This window comes from Canis lupus, chromosome 5 (assembly GCF_003254725.2).
Source record: "Canis lupus dingo isolate Sandy chromosome 5, ASM325472v2, whole genome shotgun sequence".
NCBI classification, from domain to species: domain Eukaryota; kingdom Metazoa; phylum Chordata; class Mammalia; order Carnivora; family Canidae; genus Canis; species Canis lupus.
The window spans coordinates 60,715,154-60,741,734 of record NC_064247.1 but is presented as its reverse complement, the minus strand read 5'-3'; the positions used below and the strand labels follow the sequence as shown (position 1 = coordinate 60,741,734).

General features: G+C 42.8%; 1 protein-coding gene across 1 annotated transcript in view; it reads right to left on the bottom strand.

Annotated features, from left to right (window-relative positions):
* Positions 1-26,211, bottom strand: part of CAMTA1 (calmodulin binding transcription activator 1) — an 849,138-nt gene extending 822,927 nt beyond the window's left edge. The window contains 3 exon segments of the mRNA XM_025427290.3: positions 10,151-10,214; positions 15,842-15,905; positions 26,074-26,211. Coding sequence (XP_025283075.3) covers positions 10,151-10,214; positions 15,842-15,905; positions 26,074-26,098 — 153 coding nt within the window. The 5' untranslated portion in view covers positions 26,099-26,211.
* Positions 26,212-26,581: the final 370 nt, after the last annotated feature.

Here is a 26,581-nt window from a genome sequence, read left to right as displayed (position 1 = left end):
TAGGTAAATAAGCAGTAAAACATACCAAATCACAAATCAGAAGAATTAAATACTAAAAAAAGAAAAAGTAACAAATATCACGAACAATGGACTATGACTTCTCTTCAACACTGACATAATAAAGTCTTAATAGTTAACCAGAAAAGAAACTCACTCACATAAACTGAGAGTGAAATCAAGTCATTCCAGCCTCAAAAACACCCGATTCTCAAGGGAAAGAATCTAAAACACAAGAAAACTTCCATGAGAAATGGCTACCCCATACTGAAGACCCACAGGCCAGACTCTGGGATAGGCCTTTCATTCTGGAAAGGCCTCAAGATCAATTCCTAAACCTGTTCACAACACCAACCCAGAGGTGGCTCTGGGAGGGAGGAGCACCAGATTGAGGGTCTGCAGACGGAGCCTCCATCCCAGTCCTACTAACTGCTTAGCAAACAGCTGGCCTCTCTGTCCCCAGGACAACACTCTAAGTGCAAGTGCCAGGACAGACAGGTCTGGGGCCAAGTCCACCCTCAGCTGCACATCTCCAGGCTGCCCTCCCCGCCCGGCCCCCCAGGGCTAACTCTTCAGCTTGATCATCCTTTGAGAGCCTTCCAATGATCAATCGCCTTACCGGTGCCATCTGAGCAGCCTGCATTTTCCTCTGTATCGTCATAACTCCTAGTTGTTCTACAAATATTAAAGGAGCATCTGACATGTGCCAGATGCTACCCTAGGAGCTGGGACCTAGCAGTGAACAAGACAGACAAAGGTCCTACTCTCGTGGGGTACCTGCCAGTGGGGGAAGCAGGTGGTAAGCAGGGCAAATGCTATGGATATACAATGGGTGGTGCAGAAATCAGGTAAGGAAGACACACCATATCTGAACGTATACCCACGAGCGGAATAAAATGCCTCTTTGACTGAAGCATCAAGAAAGCTGGCTTCTCTCATCAACCAGATGAGTGGCTCTCAGTTTGACTGCATGTCCGTTGTCCAAGGATATTTTCTGAATGCTGATGCCCAGGCTGCAATCCTGACCAGGTAAGTCAGAATGAGTGGGGCTGGGACCTAGGTATCAGTATTTTGAAAGGTTCTCAAGTGATCCCAAGATATATCCAAAGATGAGGACCACTAAAATAAACAGCTGTGTGACTCTGGGCAACCCCCTACTTTAAACCAGTTTCCTCAACAGTAAAATGGGGGGTTGACCTTCAACAGAGCAGCCCCAACTTAAACATGCACATGGGTCCCTTGAGGGGTTAAAATGCAGGTTTGGATTCACAGGTCTCAGTGTGGCCCCTCTAAGAGGCCCCCCCAGGTGATGCCCATGCCAGGATTCAGGGCCATATCTTGAGTATCAGGAACTAGACAGCCTAAAAGATCAGGAATTCACTTAAAAATATCCTTCCAGTCATAACATCTCTCCATAATTCTATGAATTCCTAACAGACTATAAAAAAGCACATTTGTCTGTTAACACAAATTATGACACAAAACTATACCAGAAAATCCAAGCAAGATAATTAAAAGAAACTACAAGGATGGTTACTCAGTGTCCAGTGTCTCTGGAAGTATCCAAGAGGGGAGAAATACAGAAGCTCTATAAAATATATTCCCTGCCTTCACAAAGTACTCTACCAAGTTGCAGACAATACTAAAAAAATGTCATGAAGGAACAATACATAATTTACTAATAGCAAAAAGGAAGAGATAGTAGCAGTAGAGAAACTCAGTTAACTATCTGTGTACCAAGCACAAATTCTCTGGAGGCGTGGACTCTCTTCAGAGAACCTAGGTCAGGATATGACACACAGTTCTGGGACGCTGAAATAAATGAAACAAAATGCTATATAATGAGATGTGGTTTCAGGCTTTTGAACAGAGAAGTTGCATGATGAAAACTGTATTTACAGTTCTTTGAAATAAGGACTCAGAATGTTTAAGTCTCCATAGAGTCCCTTTAAAGTCAACTGAGGCCCCACACAGCTCATCAAATCAAAGATGGAGAGAGCCTACACTGAATGCCAATAAGCGACTTGTATCAATTAGAAATAATACATTAAAAAACTTTTGTCACATATTTTATCCTGACTTAAACTGATTCTTGAAATTCACTGGTCATCCCATATAACATGACATCTAAATAATCAAAATTAAAGCTGAGTCCGAAATTCCTAGCACCGTGACTAAACTCACCAGTGTTGCCCAGCGTTCTAGGCATTATGCCTAGACCAGTTAGGGATGCTACTCAGAGCAACTGTATCATGGCTCAAATACTATAAATATTTACTTCTTGCTGGTGTAAAGTCCAAAACAGGTGTTCTTGATCAGTAGAGGGCTCCCCTCCAAGCAGCAGCTCTGGCACCCGTGCTCCTTCCATCTTGCGGCAGGTAACCTCCTTGGTCACTAGGCTCTTCTGCCTCAGCCAGCACAAAGGGCAAGGGCTGGGGGAACCATGCCTGGAGGGTTCTACGGGGCCAGGCCTGGAAGTGGCACACTTCCCTGCTCTCATTCCATTGGCTAGCATTTGGCCACAAAGCCACGCCTAACTGCAAGACAGGCTGGGAAATGTGGTCTGGCTACATGCCCAGAAGAGGAGATGGATTTCTTGATCAGCTAGCAGTCTCTTGCACAATGCCATTTGTGTTTTGTTTTGTTTTGTTTTGTTTTGTTTTTAATTACAGAACAATCACTCCTTTCAGAAATGTCTTCTGTTAACCAAAAAGCCCACCTTTAATCCCTAAGGCTATTCAGCAGCTAAAACCAATTTACTAGTTTTTCTTCTCTGATAAATATTTTTCTAACATTCTTAAAATAAGACTATCTCAAGGGCATCCTTAAAGGGATGTCTGGCTTTTGGTCCCGGTATCTCCAGTACTTAATACTTAATGTCTGGCACACAAAGGAAGCTCAAATGATGGTTGAATTCCCAGATGAATGACCTTCCCAGAAACTGTGGAAAGGAAAAAGAGTGGCCCCACGTCTTGTGGTGGCGATGGTGGGATTTACTGCAGCCATCAGCGGTCTTAAGACCCGTTCTCCTTCCCCTACTGCTGCCCTGAATTGCCACCCCTCCTCTGGTCCCCTAAGAGGCAAGCAGCAAAGACAAAAACTACTTCAGACCTACTAAGAGGAAATAAGGGGTGAAAAGCCTCAGCAGTGCTCACAGACACCCAGAGAGCCAACACTTTTCTGGCGAGAGCACAGGCCTGCCAAACAAGAAGGAACATGAGGTCTGGCAAAGGCCCTGCTCAGGAGACACTCCATAAAATCAGGGTAATGATCTCTGAGACTGTACCGCCTAAACTCAAGTAACTTCATCCTCTTTCTGAACCACAAAAGCTTAGTGGAGAAAAAAATTAGGTGGTACAGTACAAAAATATTTTGTGCACACATATTACCTCTTTTCAAGAAGTTTAAAATACACTACAGGTGCTACTGTAATAACCCTTAGAACATTCCTGTGGGACAGAGACACAATTAAAGTATGTACTTAAGTTAAAAGGAAAACCGTCTGATAGGTGGCAGACTCCCTACCACCAGGGCTGGCTCAATAAAAAAAGTGAAGCCGTCAACTCTCAGGTAATTGGGGCACAAGCCATTTTAGGCTCTCAAATGGAGTTCAACACCTAGAATTGAGTTCAAAAGCAAACAACTAGAGAAAACAAACCACAAAACAGCTGAAGTCCTACGAGGCTTATACAGGAACTAATACAACAATATATAAAGCCTGATTTATGACCTGAGAAATCACATTAATTGATTCGCTATTACCAGAGATTCATGTAAAGCGTATTTAAAGTGATTTCAGAATGAAAAAAAAATTATTCTTTCTAGATATGAATCATTGTATCATTAGAATTTTCATAAATTTAATTTGGCTAGGAAGCCAGTACACTCAATATTCTGAAAATAATCAAAGAGCACTTATTAAATGTCCACATTTATACAGATTCTAGAACATGTTCAGAAAAAAAAAAGATATAAAATTTAAAATTACACTGTTTTAGCAGCACTTATCATTACCAACACTAATAATAAGAACTTTTTTAACTCCTCAAAGATAGAGCACTATAAAATATCAACAAAATCAGCCCAATAAATTAGGCCTTCTATCTGATATTACGCATGAGTACCAAGCATTTTCATATGTAAAATCCTATTTTGGCCCCAGCAGGCAGCAGAGCAGACATGATGCCCATGCTAGAAAAGGAGTCACCACAGCATGGGCACAGACACTTGCCAAGGCCACCGGCTAGAGAAGAGCAGAGCAAGAATCAGGAGCGGGTCTTCCCACACACTCCAGTCTGTCTCCACAAGAACAAAGGCTCTCTCTCTCCCTAATGATGCAATAATGCTTCTCTACAAGGAAACGGTGCAGAAGTTTGGGCAGAGGAAGTACACGAGGCACTCTGTCAGAAAAGCTAAAGCAAATGTAGACACTGAAGGATATCCAAGAATATCCAGCACCTTAACTGGAGTTCAGCGTCTGCAAGGAAAGACTAACGAGGGAACGCACCACAGTACTACATACTCCTAGATGTTCATCTGCTGGAAAGACCTTCCATGCTCCTCAAACACTTTTTTTTTTTGGTCCATGACCTATCAGCACTTGCTACTGCCCAAAAACTAAACCTCATCAAAACTAAAGGAGAGAATGACACCCTTTCTCATAACAGACCAATGAGACGAACACCAAGAAAAAGGCAGCCACACTCCCCCTGAATGGAACTCAAGCTATGTGGGCACCTCACCTAATCTGCACACAGCCAGAGCTAGGAAGGAAGCTAAGACACATTCTGAGGCCAAAAGAGATTTTTACAAAGTCCACTCACCGAAGCTCCCACACCTTACTGTGAGAAGAGCTCTCTGATCCATATTCCTAGCTTGATTATTATTAAATTACCCACAGTTCTAATAAGCTTAATTATCAGGTTGCCAACCCCAGAGAAGATCAGAAACAACAAATGAGAAGGGGAAAGGATAGCTGGAAATTAACAGATCAGTAGAAGCAAAAGAGTGACAAGAGACAGCAAGGACAGATCTTTCACTAACAATAAAAACTGGATACAAGGGCTTGAAAGGTACAGCAGTTTGGGGTCATTTATCATAAAAGCAAACACTACTCAAAAGGCTTTAAAAATAGCACAGTATTAAATAAAGCCCAGTTCAATAACTTAGGTAGAACATAACAAAATGAACCCATGTTAACAAGTAAAATGTACATTAAAATCCACATATCCTACTAAACATGGGGCTCAGGAGAGAACGCACAGTTTAATACTTTTGTTTGCATGCCACTTTACATTCAATAAAATACTTCCATAGGAATTACCTCATTTGGTCCTAAGATCCTAAGGCAAGCAAGGCAGATACATCTGCTGACCAAGAATTTGCTGGTTAATTATTTAATTTTAGCAAGGCAGAAGGGGTTACCAATGGCAATTATAATACAGCCTCTTCATCTGTTTAAAAGGAAGGAACACGCACCCACCGTGTTAAGGGATGAAGAGAGAGGCCAGGGAAGGTTTCCAGAGCAATGTTGCCAACAACTGTAGTTGAACCCTCACTTGGAACTTCACTCCAAACTTCCCTCTCTAAAATTTTCCATTCTGCCATCTGTACCCTACAGGGTCTCTTTCTGAAGAACAGTCCTATGCCTTCTAGTGCCACCATCCCTTCCTACTGTGTTGGACAAACTCTATGTGGACCCTCCATGACCCCATCATTTGATGTTATTAACATTTAACACACATCGTTGTGTAACCAACCCTACCCCTTGAGTGCACTGGACCTAATGCCTGGTCCTGCCCCACCGGTCCTGGCACAGGTGACAAGCTATCACGTCTGTGATCAGGTGATATACTGTGCTTTCTGTCTTGCTAGCAGACTCTCTCCCTTGCTGGCTCTGAGAGGTAAGCTGCCGTGCTGGAGAGGCCCATGTAGCCAGGAATGGAGGCCCTCAGTCTAATCACCCACAGAGAAGTGAATCCTTCAAGCTGTGTAAACTTGGAATTCCAAATATTCTCCCTCAGTTGAGCCTTCAAATGAAACCATAGCCCTGGCCAAACACCTTGGCTGCAGGTTTGTGAAGCCCTGAAGCAGCAAATCTAGCAGAGCCCTAACTGAACTCCTGACTCACTGGATTAGATAATAAGGGTGTCCTGTTCTACACCACTAAGTACGTGGCAATTGTTATAGTAGCAACAGATAATGTGTACACCCACGGTCCACCGGGTCCCAGGGACCTCTCTTCTCAGCTTAGACTTCACCTGTCATGTCACTATCGTTTTCACTAGCACTCCACATTTACCACCACAACCTTTGAAGGGATTATCTGCCCTCCCACCACCTCTTTTTCATTCTTTCAACTCACTACCAAACTGACAAAATCAATACCTTTTCCTCAGTTTTCTTTCTCTCCAAACTCTCTGCAACATTACAACTGATAACCTCCTTGCAACCTTCTGCATTTATGCTCTCATTCTATTACCTCTGACCATTCTGTCTCAATGGCCACTCGTCCTCTCCCCTCTGGTGACACATTTCTGCTCTCACGTTCCTTCTTCTCCCATGACGATTTCACTCACTACTATGTCTTCCAATTCTTTTGAACTGATTCATTCATTCTTTCAACCAGATGGCATTACTCTGGGCAGAGAGGTATAACAATAAGCAAGACAAAACAAATCTCTACTTTCATGAAGCTTATATACTCTACCAGAGGCTGCGCTGGCATCTCAACTTGCCCTTCCAGGTGCTACCCACCTGCACGGTGCCAAGAAGGCTACTCTCTATGGGCTCCATCACCAGGGCCCCCTTGCCCTCTGAGAGTTCAATGAAGACAAAAAACACAGTGACAGGAATGACTCCCTAATCTTTGACCCACATTTGACACATCATATTGTATATATTGTATAGGTACTTACATCTAAATAGTGCCAATTCATTTGTATCCAATCCCCCAAAACACATCCTCCTGGACTGCCTATCTCGGTTTATGACGTTCCCTAACCTCAGCTGTGGAGGCTCAAAAGCTGGGAGTCACTTTCAACTATTCTCACCCTTCAAGGCCAAAAAAACTGTGTCTCTCACACACAAACAACTCAGTCACACTCACTCCTTTCAGCAACCCAAAAGAGTGCTACACTCTTGTCAGAAGCTACTCTCTCCCAACACCAGCCCTTCCTCTTCATTCCTTCACTCACTCAACCAACAGACATTTACTAAGCCCATTCTCGGTGCCACGTACTTAAGTCTCCGTATAACTAATGAAGGGAGAAAGAGAAATAAGCAACTCCCATACAAACTTCAATGTGCTTGAACGGAGAAAACCACAGAATGCTGTGGATGTACACGGGAAGGGCACACAATTCAATCTGAAAAGAGAGGGAAGGTCAAAAAGGCTTCTTGGACAAATCTCACTTAAGCTGAAACCCAGTGGATGAGGAGAGTTGACAGAGCAGAACACATGTATGGATATGTGTGTTTGTGTTCTGGAGAAGTCAAAGCAGTGGCAATATACAAGGCTAAAACCAAGAGAAAACATGGTGCCCCCGCCACTCAGAATCTACAAAAATTTCATATGGCTGGAGAGTGGTGGAGAGGAAGCTGGAGAGGTAAGCAGGAGGCCCTTCTTAGCACCTTAAAGGAAAATGGACTTTATCCAGTCAATTTCACTCTTCTGCTAAGGGAGGACGGGGGGGGGGGGGGGGGGGGGGCCACTCACCTCTAAAAGCCTTTTCCAAAGCAGACAAAATAAAATCCAGACTCCATAGTCTGACTTTCCAAGTCCTACAACCTGCCCCACACCTACTTTTCCAGGCTCATCTACCCACACACCCCAGAATTCCATCCACCCCCTTACTCTCCTGGCTCTGTGCCTTTGTTCCATTCCCTCTGCCTGGAATTCCTCCTCCAACTACCATGTCTGCCTGTCAGTGATGCCAGGTCAAATTCTACCTCCTTCCAGAAGTCTTCCTGGTTCCCCCACCCCCACCCCCTGCCCCATGCCTGAAGACAGCATTCTTTATGACCTGCCTTGAATCAGTCACATCCATCTCTGCTTCTCTGCAGACTGGAGGCTTCTGGAGTATGTATGAACTGAAGTGAATCCCAAATCTAAAGATTAGGAAAAATGTTCAGGAAGATATTCATTTTACCAGTACTGCATTCCTAAGTAACCAACCATGGAAAAGACCAAAAAACAAAAATTAGTTTTAGATTCTATAAATACGATCAAAAGCCTAAATTTAAGTTTTCATATATTATCTCTAAATAAAAATGGTTATGCACTGCCCCATAAGATTAAAAAACATTAAGTAAATAAGTTCAGAAAGGTTAAGTTACTTGTGCAAAGACACAGGGCACTTAAGGGGCAGAGTGATGACCTGAGTCAAGTCTTCACATACTCTTTCTCAAAAGCTATAAAAAGCCAGAACATAACCAGTGCATCCCCAACACATCTCAGTAACCGACTTATTTGATCAGTGGAAACTTATTTTCCTCATTCTTCCTTCAATTAGTTCCCATTTTCCTTCAGAGCTCAGCTCAAGAAGCATCCCCCAGTCCCTCGGGTCAGTCAAATCCCTTTAGAATATACTGGCCTTCACAGCACAGACCTCTTCGTGGCAAAGGGCACCTTTACTGTCAGTTTCCCAGTCAGGTCCGTGAGGACAGGGGCTGTGTCTGTCCTTCTCTGTGCCTGGCACTTTGTTATTACTTGTCAAGTAAATGAACTGACTCAGGAATAGTAACACAACTGACGGTTACATGGCCCCCACGAGCCAGCAACACCCTAAACTCTCCTCTGACACACCTGACAATAACAATGAAATAAATTTTAATGTCACAATCTTATGGTAACATGCTCTCACTCTTGGATAACTAAATACTCATATGTGGAATCTGTTAATTCTCTATTAATCATAATGAGTGTTAACTAAAATACCACTTCTTTTTCAAAACAGGTAAGGTATCAGTAAACTTTCATAACAAAAGAACACACATACAAGCCCAACTATAGACTATATGAATAGTTAGTCGCTCTACTGAAGCCTGAAAAGTCCAATTCCAGCCTAACAGTGAACTGCAGTGTTTCAACCAAGGCAGCCTACTATATTAATAAATTAAAACAATATTCTTTTTAAGTTAAGATGCTTGGCTTGAGTTACCAGTAGTTCCCAAAGCAAACACCAGATCTGGATTCATAAAAAGGATTTAAACTCCCCAAGTTGATCCACAGATTTAACATAATCCCTATTGATATCAAAAGTACCTTTTTTGTAGAAACTGACAAGCCAATCCTAATATTCATATGGAAATTCAAGAGATCCAGAATAGTCAAAACAATCTCAAAACAGAAGAACGGGGTTGGAGGACAGACACTCCCCAATTTCAAAATGTAGCTACAAACTTAAGCGTAACTTAACCAAGAATCGAGACAGTGTGGCACCGGCATAAGGACAGACATACACATCAATGGATCAGAATTGAGACTCCCAAATTAAATGCCACATATGGTTTTTGACAAGAACCCCAAGAAAATTCAATGGGGAAAGTATGGTCTTTTCAACAAATAGGGCTGGGACTACCATATATCCACATGCAAAAGAATCAAAGTGGAAGCCTACCTACCTCACAAAATTACAAAAATTAAGGTGAATCAGAGACCTAAATGTAAATGATAAACTATAAATCTCTTACAAGAAAACACAAGTACAAATCATCATGACCTTGGGTTAGACAATAGTTTTACTTATGACGCCAAAGAAACAAAAGAAAAACCAGATCAACTGAACTTGAAACTTAAAACTTTAGTGCTTCAAAGGACACCATCATAAAAGTGAAGAAAACAATCCACAGAATGGGAAAAAATATGTATCTGTACATTCTACATCTGGTAAGGGACTGATACAAAGAACAGCTACAACCCAACAGCCAAACAACAAACAATTCATAAATGGACAGAGGACTTGAACAGACACATATCTGAAGCAGACAAATGAGTGGCCATTGAGCACATGAAAAGATACTTCACATCATTAGTCACTACAGAAATGCAAATCAAAACCACAGTAAGATACAATTTCACATCCACAAGAATGGCTATAATCAAAAAGACAGATAATAACAAGTGTTAGCAACAATGTGAAGAAATTGGAACCTTCAAACATTGCTGGCGGGAATGTAATATGGTGCAGCCACTTTGGAAAACAGTCTGGAAGTTCCTGAAAAAGTTAAACACAGAGTTACTTCATGACCCAGCCAATTCCAATCTCAGGTATATACCCAAGGAAACTGAAAACATATGTCCACACAAAAACTTGTACACAAATGTTCATAGTGCAATTACTACTCAGAGTAGTCAAAAAGTAGAAATAACTCAAATGCCCACCAACCGATGAATAAATAAAATGCAGCATATCTATACAGTATCGTATTATTCCCCATAAAAGGAATTAAGAGGAATGAAGTTCTTTTTTTTTTTTAAGATTTTTTAATGTATTTGACAGAGAGCACAAGCAGGGAGAGTGGAAGGCAGAGGGAGAGGGAGAAGCAGGCCCCCCACGGAGTAGGGAAGCCAATACAGAACTCCATCCCAGGACCCTTATGATCACACAACATGAGCTAAAGGCAGACACAACCAATTGAGCCACCCAGGCGACCCAGGAATGAAGTTCTCATGTACTACAACGCAAACCCCGAAATCACTATGCTTTGGGAAAGAAGCCAGTCATAAAAGGCCACACACTGTAGGATTTCGTTTATACAAAATGTCCAAAAAAGGCACATCTGTAAAGACAGAATAGATTAATGATGGCCTAGAGATGGTAAGAGGGAGGAATGGAGAGTGGCTACTAACAGGCAAAGGTTTCTTTGTGGAGTGGTGAAGATATTCTAGAATTAGATAGCGGTGATAGTTGCACAACTGTGTAAATATAATAAAAACCACTAAATTGTATATTTTAAAGGGTGAATTTTGAATTTTATGGTATATGAATTATATCTCAATAAAGCTGTTATTTAAAAAGAAATCAAATCCCTTTAACTACTATAAACTACTTTGATGGTTATGTTTCTTTAAAACATTAAATACAGGGGCACATGGGTGGCTCAGTGGTTGAGCTTCTGCCTTCAGCTCTGGGCGTGATCCCGGGATTCTGGAATCCGTGATCCCGGGATTCTGGAATCAAGTTCTGAATCAGGCTCCCCACACAGAGGCTGTTTCTCACTCTGCCTATGTCTCTGCCTCTCTCCCTGTCTCTCCTGAATAAATAAATCTTAAAAAAAATAAAAACAAATAAAAATTTTTAAAAATAAATAAAACATTATTTACTCTGGGGCACTTGGGTGGCTCAGTCAGTTAAGAGTCTGACTCTTGATCTCAGCTCAGGTCTTGACCTTAGGGTTGTAAAATTGAGCCCTGCATCAGGCTCCACGCAGGCCATGGAGCCTACTTAAAAAATCAATCAATCAATCATTATATACATTACTCTCTTGTTAAGTAGAACATAACAAGTATTGCTCTTCTCAAGGTACCTGAGGGTCATCACTATGAAACATCAATCCCTAAGCAGCAGCATCTGCAGAGTGCTCAATGGCACAGACTACTGGCACTTTACAGCCTTCTACCTGCCACCATGAGAAATCAAGAAAAACCAGAGGCCTGATGGATAGAGCAAGGAAAAGCCAAACAAGTGTGCATCCAGGTGGCCACACACACTATAACAGAAGCTGTTTTCTTTCCCTGACACCACTTCTTCTGAGGTAGTGTCTCCCTTTCTTACCAAGGATGCGTGTTTCTAACCTGTCGAGTTTAGTGGTCCACAGCAAAGAGAACGGGGAGGAAGCCCACCCAAGTGTCTGACTTGTGGAAAACCTCAGATGACACTGACATCCCCAAACTGCCTTATTCTACCTGAGAACTACACAGGGCAAAGACTGCACAGACCATCTCGTTCCAGTGCATCCTCCCTGCTTCACCAACGTTCAAAGCACAAGCCCTGGAACAGTCACCACATTCGCTGCTGACTTATTCCACACAAACCTGGGCTGGCTGGCTGAGGACGCTTGGCCTCCTACCTGTAGCTACAATGAACATTTTCTCTGCAAAAAGTTGACTCCCGATAGCAAGCGAACATAAAAAAGTCCATTTTGGAGTCAATATCCTTACTTCTTAGACTAACAGGAGACAGAGTTTGAGATGCAAGGACCCCATGCTACAGAACACTTCTCACACAATCCCCTGTGCCTCCTCTAAGCGGTCAGCAAGCCCATGGACCCTAACCAACCCTCCTTCACAGTCGACTAGACCAGGACAAACACCTGGCCTATGGAAACAAAGCAACTGGCTGAGAGGAGTCAGTGCAATTCTCTGTCTTGAGTATTCTAAATACAAGCATACGAGACTGGAGCCTGACGATGACAAGCAGTGGGACCAGAGTGAGGACATGTAGGAGCCATGCCTGGGGCTGTGACAGGCTATGGTGGAGCAAAGAAACTACATGGAAGTATACAAATCTCATCCTCAAGAAGAAACACAGAGAAGAGAAGAGCCATGAGCTGTGGCGTCCCAAGAGACCCCAGCTCAGCCCAAGGGGTCTCCAGAGGAAAAGCCTACTACCTCAGAGTCTCCAGGCACAGTTCCTGGACGGTCTAGCTGCACTTCAGTTTCTGTCCTAGGAGGCTGAGAGTGCTTCTAGCTCTTCTTATACCCTCACTGAACCTAACTGGAATGGTTTGTGTTCCTTGTCATCAAAACTGCTCTAACTAAAAATAAAAATAAAAAAATAAAATAAAAATAAACTGCTCTAACTGAAACAGGACCTGTTACCCTCCCTGAAACCAAGTGTTCTAACATTCACTTTCTTGGGGCCTGATTACCATCATTTATTGTGTGTCTCTGTGTGTGAGAGATTCTGAGACATTATTCAAGGCACAACATCTCACCTTGGGGTAATGAAAATACTGTCAAATATTTACTGTTAGGACCTTATAGTTACTTTTCTCATTAGGTCTTACCCATCTGGAGAGTGTGTGTGAGTGTGTGTGTGTGTGTGTGTGTGTGCTAAAATATACATAACATAAAGTTTACCAATTAACCTTCTCTGAGTATACCATTTAGTGGCATTATGTACATGCACATTGTTGCATACGATCGCCACTCACCATTGTTAATTTTTAAAAGCATTCTGAAAATCATGACTTTTCCATTCTTTCTTACTAAACAAATGATTTCTGTTTATGGTCCTTCACCAACAATAAAGGCAAGGAAGCTCATGGAAGTGGGGCTGAGGCAGGCTGGTGGAGAAGGTAACCAGGAACATCCACAACCGCTCAGAGCAGCACCACAGCAGTTAAATCCATCCTCAGTTGCTCTAGACATGGCCACAGAGGCTCGAGACTAAACATCCCTGGAGAGGACAGATAACAGCTGTCAAGGATATCAGCCAGTTAGAAAGGTTGCTGTTACCGCCAGATTTGCATCAGAAGACACCCGGACAGGCAGCAATGGGTCACATATAGGATAATCAGATTCAGTGGAGGAAGACTGATACTCCTTGCCTCCTGGGATGCCTGGAATCAATCTCTAGGCCTCGAATTTGGTCAAGTCATCTATGATCAATTTCTGGAGGACCCCTAGGAAGAGAAACAAGTACTTCAAAAATGTTGAGTGGCCACTCACCGCCTTCTGCTTGTTACAGCTTTCTTTTTAAGCACAATGGCCTCTATCAATAAAATTAAAAAGGGAAAAAACCACCATTAGAAGCTCTGTCAAGGCAAATGATCCAACCGGCACATTTCCTCACGGCAGAGACAGGAAAGATGCAGCAGAGAATGATGACAAGAACACCAGGAACTTTAACTTGCCCCTCAGTACCTTTAACTTATGGGAAAAAAAAAAAAAATATATTGAAACACAAATTATGTTGAAGGCCTTTCCAAATGCCAGGCTTGTAGCATCTGGAGTAGGCCCAAGAGAAGATCCTATGTAATCCATTTTAGTGGACTCACCAAAAGTCCCCAAGTTTTCGGGTTTAAGATTTTATTTATTTATCTGAGAGAAAGAGCAAAAGCAGCAGGGAGAAGCAGAGGAAGAAGGACAACCAGGCTCCATACTGAGGGCAGAGCCTGAAGAGGGCTCGATCTCATGACCCCAAGATCATGACCTGAGCTGATCAACCGCCTTAGCCACCCAGGTGCCCCTCTACGAGTTTCTTAATAGGAAGAGTCTTGTTTACTGAATTACCAGGAATCTATTCATTTCATAAAAGTTTTATCAACCAACCCCAGAAAATACAATCAAATGAATATAAATAAGACTGACTACCCTACACAAAAAAAGCCTGAGGTTAGCAGACACCTCTTCATCCGTAATCATATGATATGTAAGTCTATTTCTCCAAAACTGTGAACTCTCATCCACATTAGAATAAAGAGCTGATTAATGGGCTAATGGTAATGGAACAGCCAAGCAGAATGAACATTTCTGTACCATGCAATGTATCTTTAACAACTTTAAAAATTTAATAATTTTTTACATTTTTTAAAGTAAACATTAGTGACAGGTGTTAGACCTAAAAAATTAAGCCTTCTATGTACACCAGGAAGAAGGCACTTCAGAGACTACAGTTCAAATTCCTCCAAATTCCTCCTACACAGCTTGAGCTGAAAATATTAATTCTTGATCGAGAGCAAGTACCTCAAAAAGAAGAAAGTTACACAGACTAAAACAGCTGCATTCCAGCAAATTAGCCATAAAGCAAATTCCATACATCCAACTTCACTGTCATCCTAAATCAGGACAGGAAAAGAACTCTATGGGTCATCACTAAGACAACCCTTTACTCAACACATGAATCATCTCAAAATTATTGCCAACTAACTCAGTACACAAGATCTCAAGTCTAGGGAAAGCAGGATGAGAAGTTGTGCCAGAACCAAGAGTGATGAAGTAGAATCTGGTAAGAAGAGAAGGTTGTGGAGGCCAAATGAAGAGGCTTCTAGTACGTGGTCTACATAAGTGGCAGCAAGAACAGTAGAAAATATACCACAAGCTGGGGTCCTTGGTCCTACTTGCCAGGTTCCTGGCTATGAAAGAGAAGAGCAAGAGGTGGAAGCCACAGTGGTCTTGCATTAAAAGCCACAACAGATACCTAAGCCTTCATGACCAGAGGACTCGTCTAACACTATATGGTTTGGGGCATGACAAAACTGTGCCAACACGGACACCAAAGCAAGTGTTCCCCATGTTCTGAAATTTAGAATCAAAGCCCGTAACTTTTCATAAATACTGCAGTAGAATACAGCATTAAAAATTAGAGAATGTTTGCAGAGACCCTCTACCATTAAATATTCCTTTCTTCCATAGTATTTGCAATTAGATTCCTTCGTAGAAATTATATTTAAATCATTTTAAAACATCTTAGTTCTTAGGAAAAATTATAAAAATTTAAGTCATCTTCAAACGCTTATTCACATCTACTTGCCCTTATTTCTTTTCTTAGAGCACATAAGGACAAAGGACAAGACTAAATGACAGACCACACATCTCTGTTACCCGTCAGACAACTCAGTGCAACCTAAAGAAACAAAGCTCTCGTTTCATTCAGGATGGGAGTAGACAGTATTTCTGAGTTGCCATGAGGTTTAAAAAGTCATCTCAGGAGCAACACTGGGTATCAATCAAAATGGCTGCAGTTCGCATCAGCTACTCTAGCCATAAATTGTAACTGAGCTAAAATGATTTCTAAATATAACACACTTTATTTCTAAATGTTTCTTGGCAATTAAATATCTAGAAAGTCAACAAACCCCCAAGAAAGCGGAGAAAATGAACTTTTTGAAAGCTCACCATTCATCAACTACAGGAAGCTTGAAAGATGCCACACGCCAGAGGCTCAGCCTCAAACTTGGCCCTGCAGAGGAAAACTGCAAATAAGATTTCTTCAAGAACTGCTCTCACGCAGTACTAAATTACAAGCAGTGACCTCCCTGCAGTGACCTCCCTGCAGGAGAAATGGGAGTCCACAGCCACAGGGAATACCCTGGAGTGTGCTGCGCCCCCAGGGGGGTAGAGAGGGGACATATTCAGACACTAGGTGCTAGCATGCCAGTTACAGAGTAACAACTACAGGCTGCTCATAATCTGTCTCAAGCAACAGAGTTACTGAAAATACTTCATGACCAACACAGTGCCCTCCCCTGCCCCCCAAAATTCCAAATGCATTCCAAAAGCAGTTTGAGTAGAACATAATTTAAGGCCCAGGCCTCACCTCTCTGAAATAAAGTAGATCCTCCAATTTGGCCAAATTATAACCAAAATGCTACTTTAGAACAAAGGAACTGCAGCAGAGCACTCTGAACTTCATGAGAGAACAAAAATATAGTGTCAATATGCTCACAACAGGGCTCAATCCACAAAATCATGAGGTAATTAAACTGACTGGTTTTAGGTTTCAATCTGTTTCGTGAAAAACCCTGTCCAAACTACACTGATGCAAATCAGCATGAGCAACTATAGCTCTATCAAAACAACCCCAGTATCTTATCTTTGTTTTACCTTTTATCGCTGATTTATGGGCTGACTAATGGTAAACTGATTTGTGCATGTGCCAGAAGTCAGTTCAGGAATACAAAACGAGAAGAGAGAGTTAGAAGAGCAAATTCATGAATGAAAATGCTGACGTCATAGTTCAGCTCTCAGCAGAGCTCAGGGGAGTCTGTGAAAAAACAGTGTACCTTTTGGGATGTTAAATCACCAGGCATTTAGGAAAGGCGATAAAAGAAAAAAAGCCCTTGCTCAGGACAAGGACGGTGAAAAACAGAGAAAGAAAAAAAGAGCTGTATTAATCTTTTTCCCTAGACCAAAATTGAAAAATGCTCAATGTGTATGCCACAAACAAGCATAACTTCCAAACTATGCAACTGCTTCACAGTCTTGTTAAAAGTAATATTTCGTAAAGATATGGTTAGCATGTCTCTAAATAAGTACAATACAGTCCTATCCCCAACCTTAAATCTTCCTCCTACCACGTGCCATCACATTCAAAGAAAAGAAGGCATAATATAGTTTTAGTTCTTCTCAGAAAATTACCTGGTATTGCCATACCACACCTAATTTTGAGCAATTCTGAATATAATGGGGTGGGACTCCATAATCTCAGGCAAGCTACTAGAATTTTTTTTGTGCTAGGGGAAAAAAAAAAAAAAAAAAAACGCTTTTATCTAATGATATAATATAAACTAATAAAAAAAGATTATAAAAATTTGATTTACTTAGAACTATTAAAAGCGGCTAGTGGAGTGGACTGTTCACATTTTTCATCTCTTGGCAGGGCTGAAAATACAACCAGTAATACAAACTTCTGTAAAGTTTAGACACAATTTCCTAAAATCCTTTTACTAAGGACACTTAAGTCACTGATTCCTAGATGCCTAACGCTTCCCAGGAAATTTAAGATTATTACATTCTTAGAAAATAAGCGACCCCCAGGTCCTTGGTAACCTCTCCAAAGCACAACACTACAAGGACATCCTCTCTTTACCATTCATATGGCTTAAAATAGCCATTCACCCAAAATGGGATTTTTTTTTTTAATTTAAGCAATAAACAATTTTGCCAATAAACATTTTAAAAGAAGATCTTATTAAGTTAAAATGCAAACATACCAGCTTTATCTGTAAATCTAAAATGTTAAAAGAGACCATCTCACATTTCCACCACAAATATCTTTGATAGAACATCACTACCCCCTTGTGGATTTGCAATAAAAAAATCCTTATCTTTTATGTTCACTTTTTAAATATATCATTCTGAACTTCCATTAAAGTTTACATTTTCTTCACCAAGAAGGGTTATTTTATTCCAATTACTTTTTTAAAAAGAGAAAAAAAGACTTAACATTTTAAAATAATCAATCCCATTAGCTTCTTTATCTTCTAAGCATCTCCATGTTGGGGAGTGTTGTTCAAATAATAGCTCTGTGTGCCAATTTCAACATGGTACCCACCGCAACATTCCATTTTTCCTTAGAATATCTGAATTTACACTTCCAATCATTACTGTAGATTATCTTCAATGATAAATAGGTAATTTCTTCACTAGTGCATCATTTTTCTATTTGATAATTTCACACTTTATACCAACTTCTTTTTATCCAAATGGTTAGATATCCAAGTGTCCCAGAAAACCAATGGGGCACATACATCCTCAAAAGTAACTTTTCAGACAAGGATTAAAAATCAAATCTAAGTCTCAAAAAGATTAACTCTTGATTGTATTACTATACTTTCAGAAATGCTTTCTGGCAATCTAAGTCACCCCGATGAAAGGGAAAAAAAAAAAAAAAAACGATAACACCTGTTTTTCAAAACTAGAAAGAAAGGTTTTCTTTTTCTCTCTTTGTTTTTAGTTGCAGGAGTACCTCCAGTTGTATCTGCAGATCATTCTAATAAAACACATAGATATATCCTGTTAAATGCATACTGTAAAAAAGATTAAATAAACTTAAACATCTGGTTTATCATGTGTTACAGACACTAGACTTGGCTTAAAATATAAATCATCTCCACAATAACATATCGGCTACGGAGAACAAGTCTGAGTCCGGACTAGTCCCACTGCCGTCACTGGAGTTAGCTCCCCATTTGCTCACAGATGTTGAACACAAAAGTAGGAACACAATAACTTACTACTATCATGAAAAGTAAACCCCAGTTTTCTTTCCAATGGTTAGGTGAAAATAAAGGAAGAAAAACAATCCACATTGAAAGTATTTTTAAGTAACTAAATACACAAGCTTACCTTGTGGCAACGGATAAGGAAAAATAAAAGACACAATGTGTGATCTTCTGCTAAATGACTGAATGCTATGTGTTCCAAAGGCTTTCACAGGTCCTCCCCAAAGCTAGTGGCTCAACCGTACAGTAGGGGCAGGGGCAGTCAGAGCTGGCCTTCAGTTTGCCTTTTTTGGGATTTTATCATGATTTTTGTTTGGGGATTTTTTTTTTTTTTTTTTGAGAAGGTAGGTAGAGATATTTCAGGTGACACTAGAAGTAAAATTAGTGGTGAGAGTAATGCCACTTAACTAGTCTCCAAGCAATAACACGTTTAAAACCATTAAGAACTCAAATCCATAGGTTTCTTTGAAACCATGTCATTTTGTACACTGGTAACCATAAGACCACACTGCAGAGCACCAACTGAGGAACACAGCCCCAGACCAGCCCATCTCCCCCGAAGCCACTTTCTGGGTAGTCGCAGGCAGGAATATGGTACATGACTTGAAAGGCCTGGCTAAATCTGAAAAAAAAGTAAATAAAATGTGACTGCACTTTTCCAAGTGAGTAAAGGACTTGTATATGAGAACATGCAACTCTATTAAGAATGAGCAAAATATGGGGTGAATGCAAAAGAACTATTTAAAAAATATCTCTGAAAAAAAAATACCTCTGGCCATTCCATCTTATGACACATCCATCAGTTGAAAAGAAATAAACAACCCTCTTTAAAAAAAAAAAAAAAAAAGGTGGAAAGGGAAGTAATATGGCTGACACTTGGCCTTTCTTTGCAGTGGGGTACATAATATTTCTTTTTTAGTCCAGGGTAATGAGCTAAAAAATGCTCAGGAAGCATTACCAATCTTTACACAAGGAGGCCCATGACCTTCTACAAGCAATGGCGCTCAAAGCAGAAAGATGCAATACAACCTTAGAAATACACAGCCAGCATACTGATGGGTAAAAAAACACCTTTGTCCCACCATATAAAAAATCAGGAACTGCTATTATCAATATATACAAGAGAAACACTATCCTTACCAACACATGACAAATATCATGGGATGGAAGACCATCACATTTGACAGAACAGCAACACATCTTAATGACAGGACTGATGGGCACTACATCCAAGGATGGCACAAAATACAGGGATTGGATAATGTCTGGTCAACCTATATCCTGAACCTGATCAGGTTTGCAAAATTAAAGAAAAAGAAAAAAAAAATAAGAAGCAGACAGATTACACACTATAACCTGGAAAAGAAAGTGAATGACTACGCAACCCTACTTATATTATGTGGACAAAGAAGTAGAGTACAAGAACACTTCCTACTCTCACCCTCAAATACACCAAAGACTATAACTAGTATGACAGTAACATTATTAGAAGACCCCCACATATTTGTGAATGAAGGTCCCAAATGAAGTAGTATACTTGCTGGCTCTGCCCAAAGAAATTTACTATTATAAAGCCAAAGAGACAGAACGAAGCTGGCTAAACGCAGCAAAATCAAATTTTCAAAATCCTACAAGAGGCATCTCAGATGCCAGAAGGACACAGTGTTTCACCCTGAGATGCTATCCACTTACAAATACTATCACCCCTGGCCTTGTGGCTTAAACCCCATTTCATCCCTCTATCCTTAGGGGGACAGAGGTGACACTGCCTCTTACTACTACAGGACAAAAGGAATGGTAGGCACCCCACTTTCCCAGAGACAGAAAGACTTTGAAAACAGTAGACCTACACATACTTTTTTATAATGACAAAGGCAATAAGGAAACTTCTTCATATGGGAAAGAAGAGAGGTAGGACTTAGGCCATCTAGAACATCAAAAAGGGCAGAATAAGTGATTCTAGAAGATACAGAACATTTAGAAAATCACCTGTTTTAATGAAAACACATATCACCTGTCCCCACAAAAAATCTTGTCATATATTCACGTGAATAAAGGACACTGCCGAATCACAGACTATAACAACCCTAAATAAGACTTAAGAGTGAAATACTAGCACAACTGGTTTCTACAGACATTGTGGAGGGGAAATCTGATTTAATATAGAATGAAAAAAATACATTCCAGATTAATTCTTTATTATTATTACCATCATTCAGCATACCAAACCTACATCCAAAAATAATGAGGCTATTTACCCCAAAAAAAGATAGGACACAAAAGCCTATTAAAAAAGTATAAAGTATTAGAAGTCACATAATAAACAAACACAGTGATAATTTATATTAGATATCTAGCCAAAGAATGGTCACCACAATTAGGCATTAAATTTAGATATAACACATCCTGGCAGCAAAAAATGTTACAGCATCTCATTCAGTTCTTACTATCTAAGGATATGAAATATACCAGTTAATCCTAAAAGGAAATTATTTTTCTACCCTTTCCTTCTATAAAGGATGCGTTTGATTTTATGTTCTACACAATACCTAGTATGTTCTATACAATACCTGGTATGCTGCTGTTCAAATGTTAAACAAGCATTCCAACCAACCATGTATGCAAGCGACTTAAAAGTTAAGCCTAGCCATTTAAAAAGAAGATTGACCTTACTTTTTTCTACACATAGTCTGAGGGAAAGCTGTTAAGTGCCTCTCACGCTGCCTTCCACCCTCTCCAACACCCCCAATCCTGCAGGGAATGAGTAAGAGTTCACTGAGATAGTACACCATTAGAGTATCTTTTTTGCAAGATTACATTCCAAACAATCACAATTCCGAAAAGAATTCCTTAAAAGAATATATAAAAAGACAAACACAAGATACACTGAAATGTCATTCATGCTAAGAGGTCTCAGACACAGTCCCATAACCACCACAGATCCCTGCACATAACAGAAGCTCAGTGAATGTCTCCAGAATGAATGCGCTCAGTGACAGGATATGGATGCAAAAACAGCTTCTCTCCAAAAGGACAAATTCAAAGGTCCTGCAAAGAAGGCAACGGACACAACTATCAGGGGAAAGAAAGAGAACACGAGAATCACCTTCCATTGCTTTTTCCATAAAGAAATCGCAAAGAAGTACAACTGCACACAGGGAGGTATTTCCCTAAACCTTAGAAAATGGGAAATGAAAAATGGCCCAGAGCAATGAAGGAGTGGTTAAAAAAAGAAAAGTTAAACCTTAAGATGGGCTACTTTAAAATCACTGAAAAAATAAATAAATAAATAAATAAATAAATAAATAAATAAATAAATAAAATAAAATCACTGAAAAAAATATTAAAACCCCACCAGGAAAAAGAAAATAACATATAAATAAATAAATAAATAATAAATAAATCCGGCCAGGCACATGGGCTAGCATAAACACATAAACAGAGAACTAAAATAACGCCACTTGACACTAAAGCATAGGCTACTTTAGGGAAAGCCTAAACGCTAAAGAAATGGAAAAACATGGGTAAGCAGGATATATAAATATGGCTCAAAGAACAAGCAAGTGCAATCCTACTCTTACAGAAAGGAAAATCCAAACCAACCTGACCTTGAGTAGAGGCTGCTATGTACATGTCAACATTCTGAATTCACTAAATGATGAGATAGAGAAACCCAACATTTAACAGCAGGATAAGTCAAGTCTTCAACAAGACAAGGGAAGAGATGTCCCATGAGTCACCCAACCTTGTCCAAAAAGCTGGAGGTAAGGGCTGAGGGGGAGGAGAGAGTGATGTTCTAACAGAAAAGATGTAAAAAAGAAAAGTCCTTAAGAGAACCCATCTAGCAAGACTGCGAGAGAACACTGTGCACTGGAAGACTAACAGGGAAAAGCTGATTCCCATCATCTGTGGGGCGGGTGCCACAGAAAGTACAACCACATTAAACTCAAAGAGCCTACCTTATTTTTTTTTTAATTTTTATTTATTTATGATAGTCACAGAGGGAGAGAGAGAGAGGCAGAGACACAGGCAGAGGGAGAAGCAGGCTCCATGCACCGGGAGCCTGACGTGGGATTCGATCCCGGGTCTCCAGGATCGCGCCCTGGGCCAAAGGCAGGCGCTAAACCGCTGCGCCACCCAGGGATCCCCCAAAGAGCCTACCTTTACACACTAAGCTCAAGTGTGTTCCTCTAACCCTTAACCGTTTTCCTTCCACTGCCCCACTGTACAGAGAAAGCACCCCAATTAGCAGAAGAAACCTGGAAAGGCAGTCGATGGCAGGCAAAAAGACAGGAAAGGATCCACCACTGGAAGTGAGATGGGAACACTCATTCTCCTGGGAACACCCCAACATCTACAGCAGATACTCAACCATCATTTTCCAAAGGTCATTAATATCACACCCTAAAAATACACAATTCCATCAAGCTGAGTATAGATATACAGACAGAATGACAATAGTATAAAAACTTTGAGGAAAAAAAAGGAAATTGAGGTTAAAAGTGATCCTCTGGAGCAGTGGGTTTTATGCCCACTGGATAGCTCCATATTACCTGAAGGGCAAACTCTTGAAGTCAAAGCCTAATGCTGACCAATCCTCCAGATCACCTTGCCTCCTTACTTACTACTCCAGCTGGAAACTCTTACTCAAAAAATGCTTAACGGTCCAAACACTCAGAGTCTGACAGAGCTCGTTGGGGAGGATGGGTCTCCACACAAAGCCTGTCAAAAAGTAAGACTTCACTGTTGAGTGACAGCAGCCATTCCAAGCTCCGTGAGCGAACGGAGCAGGGCCCCAGAGGCCGCTCCATCATGGCCGTGCCCCAGAGCCAATCTGTAGACTTGTGATACTCAGGACCAACCTGGACAACAGTCCCTCCCACCCTTTGATGAACTGTCACAGGCCTTCCCAAAGGTACCTTTTCCTAATGTGCAAACCTCTCTTGATTATTTAAATGGCCAAAATAAAACAGCGACATATATACAGCTGTTCATTCCTAGTTCTGTCACAGAAACATATATTCTCACCCCCTCCTATCGATGCCCCAAATACATGAAACTCTTTCCCCTACCCAGCAGCAAAGAGATCAAGAGGAGAACTTTTCACCTAGGAAGAATCAAGCAGAGACTACTGCCCCTAAATTCAGAATGCCTAAGTTTTGGTATGCGTTGGCAGGACTCTACACTTCATGTATTCGGGGGCTTGGTGAGCATTCAGGATGTCATTCTGCTTATTCAGTACAGTACAAATGACAAATGAAAGAATGGTAAGAATTGGCCATTTATCAATGAGTTTTCTGATTCTTCTAAGCCTGAAGAGTTACTGACAACAGCAATATATATCCATATACGTTCACATTGAGGTCCCCACAAACATGCAGAACACAAAGCTAGCCATCTAACCCTTCCAACTTAAGCTGTACACGTGACAAGTGTGACTTTATCTGGGAATGCAAACCTACATGTGTATATCCATAAACAAATGCATGGCATTTTGTCTTTTGCCAAAAGAGAACCAAAGCAGAAAAAAAAAAAAAAAAAATAGGAAGCATCCAAATTTCCCCTTCACCTGAAAGCTAAAAGATCAAAAAACAACAACAAAAAAGTTAAGATCCCATGAGAGACAACACGAGGCCAAAGGAAGGTTCTAGTACAACAAGAAGCACGCTAGCAACCCCTTCCCGAATGGCACGTGGGCGACATGAGTGTCTACACTCCCTTTTCTAGATGGAAAGGCATATGGCTTCTTCTTACCCAGCCAACATGAATACAATTTAAGAAAATCAGGAAAAGTCAAGGTAACAGGCTCACTAAATATGGCTGACTGGGAAACAGAAGCCATAAGGAGGATATGGGTTCTCTTAAAAAAGAAATGGGAAGTTTATTTCCAGGGAAGGTTCAAAAACTCTTGTATGTAGGATATACAAAGTCAGGTTCTCACTGCACAGAAGATAGTAATGGGAACACCAAAAAAGAAGGACACGTGACCACATTCCTGGTAGGGTAGTGTCAACTGGTGAATGCTGCCCCTACCTCAGAGACCAGAGTGAAATGGAAGCAAAAACAGACCCTTGTTTTCCTGAGACACAGAGGAGTAATCACCGTGGCCCCCTCTCACTCAAGTACTAGGCACCATGGAAGCCCTGCCCTACATCTGATCCAGGCCCCCACCCTCACCCAGACAAGAAACTCCTGAAGACAGAGAACACGTTGGGGGAGATGGACAAATGGGGAAAGGAGCACCGTAATGTCCAGTTTCTCCCCTAAGAAAAAGAGGCCAAGTCAAAGGGTATTCAGGAAATGAGCTCACCCTAACCCAGGAAAGTGAGCACAGAGTATGCATAATCTGTAAGAAGTATCTGCCTTCCTATTTAGAAATGACTTCAGGGCTGCACAGGCCCCCACTACCCTCTGGGTGAGGGAAGAAGAACGTGGGGAGCCCGAGTCCCCTTGTCCTGGCAGAAGGGTCAATAGATGGTGTGCAAAGGCCCCAAAAGATTCCACGGAAGATGAGAGGCAGGCTGAGACAGACCCCTCTGCCAAAGAAGGATCAGGGTCACAGAAGGTAAAGGGCAAGGGAGTATGGAGATCCTCACTTGCCATAGAAACGGAGACCCCACCCTCCTAGCTGCGAGGGGTGCAAGGGCAGGAGTAGGATGGGAACGACTGCCAGGGGCGGGGATGCTGCGCAGGCCCCCTTCCCAGGAAGGGAAGGGGGAGGGGTCACACGAGGCCCTTCTGCCCGGGGACGCTCAGCAGGAGGGGGTCCCCCTGGCGGGGAGAAGCACGGGGCCCCCCGCCGGCTCTGGGAGGCGCCCACGGGGCTCCAGGGTGATGCTGGACGGAGTCCGCCTGGCCCTGCCGCCCGAGAGCCCCCGGCGGCGGGGCTGAGCGCAGACCGTGTCCCCGACCGGGACCGGCCCGGGGCAGCGGGGCGCGGGGCCGGAGGGGGCCCGAGGCGGATAAACTTTCCGCCCCGCGGCCCCCACCGGGCCCGGCGCGGGGGGCGGGGGCCGCGTCGCGGGCCCAGGAGCGGCGGGGATGCCCGGTCCGGGTGGGGGAGGCGCCGGCCCTCCCTCCGCCGGCTCCTCCTCCTCGCTGGGCCCGGCCCCCGCCCGCCGGCCCCCCGCCCCTCCGGCCCCAGCCCGCCCCCGGGTGGGGGTGTGCGGCGCCGCGCTCCGCCGCCCGGCGAGTCACCTCAGGACCCGGCCGCGCTCCGCCCCCCCACTCGCCGCCCCCTCCCCGGCCGGGGCGCCCGCCCGCCCGCCGCCGCCGCCGCCGCCGCCGCCGCCGCCGCCGCGCCCCCGCGCTCCCGCCCGGCGCCGCCGATGCCCGGGATGTCCGGCGGGGCCGGGTCCCGCCGCCCGCCACGCTGCCCCCGGCCCCTCACGCGCCGGCTCTTACCTTCCGGCTTGTTTTCGGCAGCCATTTCCCCTCCGCGCGCCACATCCTCCTCCTCCTCGCGACCGGGACCCCGAGCGCGCGCCTCGTACCGCCGCCGCCGCCGGCCCAGCCACCCCGCCGCCGCCGCGCACCCGCCCTGGCCCCGCCCCGCGGCCCACGCACTGCGCCCGTTGGGCCGCACGCCTGCCACTCATTCTGCCCGCCACCAATCGCCACGCACCAGGGGTCTCACTACTCTCCGGGAGGAGCGTCCTATCCGCCAGGCCCATTGGCTGGTCACCACCCAACGGAATGAAAGGATTGGTGAAGAATCAACGCCCCCGCCCCACCCACTCCCAGGAAAGCCCGCCTTCCGGACCTAAACAAAGCTTCCCAGTGGCCGGAGCCGGGAAGAACTGCCCAGTCAGGACCGGGCCGACACGGAATATTTCCTCGAGGCCGAGACGTGGCTCTTTGATTGGGCGTCACTGCAGTGTTTCCCAGGCCGTCCAGACCAATCAAAGGGGGT